This window comes from Diospyros lotus, chromosome 7, assembly GCF_014633365.1.
Source record: "Diospyros lotus cultivar Yz01 chromosome 7, ASM1463336v1, whole genome shotgun sequence".
Taxonomy (NCBI): Eukaryota; Viridiplantae; Streptophyta; class Magnoliopsida; order Ericales; family Ebenaceae; genus Diospyros; species Diospyros lotus.
In genome coordinates, this window is record NC_068344.1 from 25,787,298 (window position 1) to 25,792,560 (window position 5,263).

At 36.2% G+C, this 5,263-nt stretch overlaps 1 protein-coding gene across 1 annotated transcript; it reads left to right on the forward strand.

The window, feature by feature from the left end:
• Window positions 1-2,143: 2,143 nt before the first annotated feature.
• LOC127805636 (uncharacterized) lies at window positions 2,144-2,752 on the forward strand. Its single transcript, XM_052342387.1, has one exon. It carries the CDS (start codon window positions 2,144-2,146, stop codon window positions 2,750-2,752), a length of 609 nt encoding a protein of 202 aa, XP_052198347.1.
• Window positions 2,753-5,263: the final 2,511 nt, after the last annotated feature.

Sequence of the window (5,263 nt, forward strand, 5' to 3'; positions counted from 1 at the left end):
CCAAAACTGAAATCAAAACAAACACAGTGAAAAATAACAAAAATAAGGAGAAGAAAAAATCAACCACTAATAAGACATAATTCCTTAACCTTCTATAACAAGGTATTCCTTAGAGATGATTGAATATGGATTATGGTGTGTTGAAAGGAAGCACAGAGACAATATGAGAATTAGGGAGGAAAACCATATTTAGAATTTGCTAGCAAGGGTTTGAAGAAGTTGTTAAATAAAAAAGACGGAGTGGTTGAATCATCTAGATTGAAAAAAATCTGTGTGGAGAGCACTAGCAAGAGGGATTAACAGTTCAAGTATTTTTAAATTCTGCAATACATAGGAGAAATTTGATGTCAGGATAATAGAATTAAGTTAATAGATAGCCTTATAACAAGAGAATACTAGCATCAACAAACTAGAAGTACAAGGTGTAGTTCAAAGAAAACTTAGAGAAAGCTTGAAGAGAAAGGACCTTACGTGAACCAAAAAGTTTGGAATCAATACCTAGTTGGAGGAGATGAAAAAAACCTATGCAATGTTGCAAACAAAGTTATCTTAAAAATTCTTGCTAATAGGGTTATTTTAAACTCATACCAATATCAGACGATATGGCAACTGGAGACCCTATTCTAGTTAGATACCTTAATTGGGTAAAGGTTCGTTATGTTTAATTATCCTATTTTGATATCAATGTTTTCTAAGTTCATATAGTTTCAACAAAAAACACAAACACATTCAAACATTATATAATAGATGATGGAAGTTACCTTAGATATTCATCAGGTGACAAAGAGCTCAAGTCCAACTGACAAACTGGGCATTTTTTCATTCCTTCTTGGACTTTCAGGTAGATGCACTCCTTGCAGACTACAAAGTATAAACGAATATTCAAACAAATCTAATACATAATTGTTCTACTTCTTCGCAGATTATGCAAATCTTAATATATTCATGATATGTTGATTCCTATTATAATCCTTCAGATTAATATACTGAAACAACATATACAAATAAAAAAAATGACATTGCTAGCAACCAATAAATTGAGTAGATATCAAATAAACAAATCAGACATGGTTCACACATATATGAGTATGAACATAAAACTGGAGTGGTGGGGAGCTTACAACTATGGAGACATTGGTTGATGGTTGTTGCCTCCTTACAAGTGTTCTTACAAAGAGGGCACGCCATGAACTGAAGGTCAAAACGAACTTTTTTATTCATTGGTGACTCACTTGTTTTACTCGAGCCTACAAAAGATAATGGAATTTCATTAGACAAACTCACAACCAAGAAACAACTAGAAAGTTGGAAGAATATATATAAGCATTCAATATTTATTATTTTCACAAAAAAGAAAAAGCATCAATGAAATGGTGTGATGGTAAGAAGTAAAAAGAACATAATTAAAGTAGAGAAGGGTAAGCCTCATTGCATCTTTACAGTATGAAATTCTGAATTACCGATGATGCCACAACATTTTGATAGAATGTTCAACATATAAATCTATCATGTACACAGGTTTTGAGTGATGAATAGATCTAACTGTCAATAAATAATACCAAATAAAGACTAGTGAGAAAAGCTCTTCATCTACCTATTTTCGGCATTTTTAACTATTTAAAGCTACATGTAAGTATTAACCAAGCAAATACAAGTTCGTATTTATTGCGAGTTACCAAAATGAATACGTGTAAAGCATGCAAGGAAGCTTACTTTTGCAAGTTGAAAATTTCAACAATTAAACTAGATCACTAAAACATATACCAATGAATGTTGATGCTTAGCAACTCTTAAAATTCTCATATAACACAACTGTTGACTCAGTTAACTCAAGATGTTGAATTAGTCAAATAGTTAGGATTAGTTGCTGATCTTCAGGAAGTTAGCTAGCATAATGTTAGGAAGTTAGTTTGGCTGATATCATGCCTATTTTCTAGCATTTTAGTTAACAACTTCCTATATAAATAAGTTATATCTATGTTCGAATAAATATATCAGCTTCCATCCAAACATTCTTACATAAAATTACACCCACAAGATTGGTATCAGAGCCTTATTATCCTACGGGAGCTGTGCAAGGTAAAACACCAAATATAACACCCAGCACAAAATATCAAAAATCAGAATCTATAATCAACTCCGGATGGAGTCTGAAACACCTTTTACAGCTATTGCACCACCAGTTTTTGATGGTACGAATTACCAGATGTGGGCTGTCAAGATGGAAGCCTATCTTGAAGCCAATGATCTATGGGAAGCTGTGGAAGTAGACTATGCAATACCTACACTACTAGAAAATCCAACTCTGGCACAACTAAAGAATCATAAAGAAAAGAAGCTAAGGAAATCTAAAGCCAGGTCAGTCTTGTTCAAAGCTGTTTCTACCGTCATTTTCAACAGAATAATGACATCGAAGACAGCAAAAGCAATATGGGATTTCCTAAAAGAAGAGTATGAAGGAAGCGAGAAGATTAAGGGCATGCAAGTCCTGAATCTAGTTCGAGAATTCGAGATGCAGAGGATGAAGGAGACAGAAACCATTAAGGATTATGGAGACAAGCTAGTTGGTATTACTAACAAGGTTAGACTCCTTAGTACTGATACTGACTTTCCTGATTCAAGAATTGTTCAGAAAATTCTTGTAACACTTCCTAAAAAATTTGAGGCTACTGTAACTTCTCTGGAAAACTCAAAGGATCTGTCAAGCATCAAATTGGCAAAATTATTAAGTGCACTTCAAGCTCAGGAATAGAGAAGATTCATGAGGCAAGAAGGCATTGTTGAAGGGGCTTTGCTGGTTAAAACTCACAACGGTCATGGAGATAAAAACAAGAAGAACCACAACAAGGGAGGAAAATCTCCTAGCTTCAACAACAAAAGTGGCAGCAGCAAAAAGACCAATCATTCACAGAAAGACCAATCAACAAATGTGGTCAATCAGGACATTTGGAGAACGTTTGTAAGTAGAAGCAGGGGGAGGCAAAGGCTGCCATTGAACAGCCTGAGGAAGAGTAGCTGTTTGTAGTATCATGCTTTTCTATTTCAAGCTCCACAGAAAGCTGGTTGATAGACAGTGCATGTACCAATCATATGACCTATGATCAAGGTCTGTTCAAAGATCTTGACGCAACCTACATCTCCAAGGTTAGAATTGGCAATGGAACATGTATTCCTGTCAAAGGCAAAGGGACAGTTGCAATTGAAGGGTACTCAGGTTTGATACTCATCTCTAATGTCCTGTTTGTTCCTGAAATTGATCAAAATCTCTTAAGTGTTGGTTAGTTGATGGAGAAAGGTTACAAGCTTTCATTTGAAGACAAAGCCTGCATGATCAGAGATGTAATAAGCAAAGAACTATTCAAGATTCAAATGAGAGGCAGAAGTTTTGCTTTGAATTTTGAAGAAGAGCAAGCTACAATGCACAAAGAAGAAAGTGGCTCGATGCTCTGGCATAAGAGATTGGGGCATTTCCATTCCAAAGCCTTAATCTACATGAAGAAAAATAAGCTTGCAGATGGGCTGCCTGATATTGACGAAGATTTACCAGCATGTGTTTCCTGCCAATATGGCAAGCAAACAAGGCTACCCTTCCACAAGAACAAAGCATGGAGAGCAACACACAAGCTGCAATTGGTGCACACAGATGTGGGAGGACCTTAGAGAACACCATCCTTGAATGGCAATAAGTACTATATTGCATTCATTGATGATCATATAAGAATGTGATGGATTTATTTTATGCAATACAAATCTGAGGTTATTGATATCTTCTACAAGTTTAAAGCTTGGGTAGAAACTCAAAGTGGAAGGAAAATGCAGATGTTAAGATTTGATAATGGAACTGAATACAAATCTCAAATGTTCAACAAGTTGTGTGAAGATGCAGGGATTGAACATCAACTGACAGTACCTTACACTCCACAACAAAATGGAGTTATGGAGCGGAAAAACAGAACAATAATGGAGATGGCTCAATGTTTGTTACATGACAAGGGTCTACCTAAGATGTTTTGGGCTGAGGCAGCAAGTGCAGATGTGTTTCTACTGAATAGATTGCCATCAAAGGCTCTTCCTGGAAAAATACCATTTGAAGCATGGTATGGATTCAAACCAAAGCTGCAGAACTTTAAAATATTTGGTTGTTTGTGTTTTTCTTACATCCCTCAGATTAAGAGAGATAAGCTGGATAAAAAGGCTAAACCAGGAATCATTATGGGCTACAGCTCAACATCAAAGGCCTACAGGATTTACTTACCACAAAGAAATAAAGTTATTGTAAGCAGGGATGTGAAGTTCTTTGAGTCAGATAAGTGGAACTGGGAAAGCAAAGTGCAACTTGAGTCTCATGAGGAGAATGAAGATATAGATGATTATCCTCTTAGAGGAACCATATCACTTTCTGACATATATGCAAGGTGCAATGTAGCCTTGATGGAGCCTTCAGGATATGAAGAAGCTGCAGCAGACCAGAAGTGGATACATGCCATGGAGGAGGAGCTCAACATGATTGAAAAAAATCAGACATGGGAGCTGGTGGACAAACTAGAAAATAAGAAGCCTATAGGAGTCAAGTGGGTTTACAAAACCAAACTCAATCCAGATGGATCTGTAAACAATTCAAGTATAAGGCAAGGCTGGTTGTTAAGGGGTATGCTCAAATTTTTGGAGTTGATTTCTCTGAAACACTTGCTCCTGTTGCTAGGTTGGATACTATAAGGCTGCTTCTGGTGCTTACTGCACACAAGGGCTGGATTGTCTACCAAACAGATGTCAAGTCAGCCTTTTTACATGGATTCTTAGAGGAGGAAATTTATATAGAGCAACCAGAAGGTTTTTTGGTTCAAGGGAAAGAAGACAAGGTGTATCGACTAAGAAAAGCCTTGTATGGTTTAAAACAGGCTCCAAGATCATGGTACAGCAGAATGGATACACATCTGATGAACTTAGGTTTGAAAAAAGTCTAAGTGAATTCACTTTATATGTTAAGAAGACTCATCAGGATATTTTCGTTGTGTCTCTCTATGTTGATGATTTACTTGTCACAGGAAGTAGTAAGCAACTGATTGACAGGTTTAAAGAAGAAATGAAGAGAGCTTTCGAGATGACAGATCTTAGAAGAATGTCCTTTTTCCTTGGGATGCAAGTACAACAAAACCAGAATGCAATCTTTGTGACTCAATCAAAGTATGCAAAGGAAATTCTCAAAAAATTCAAAATGGAGGACTACAAGCCAACTAGTACCCCAATGAATCAAAAAGAGAAG

Excerpts from the sequence above, each read along its gene's own strand:
- LOC127805636 (XM_052342387.1), top strand. The coding sequence starts at position 2,144 with ATGGAGTCTGAAACACCTTTTACAGCTATTGCACCACCAGTTTTTGAT.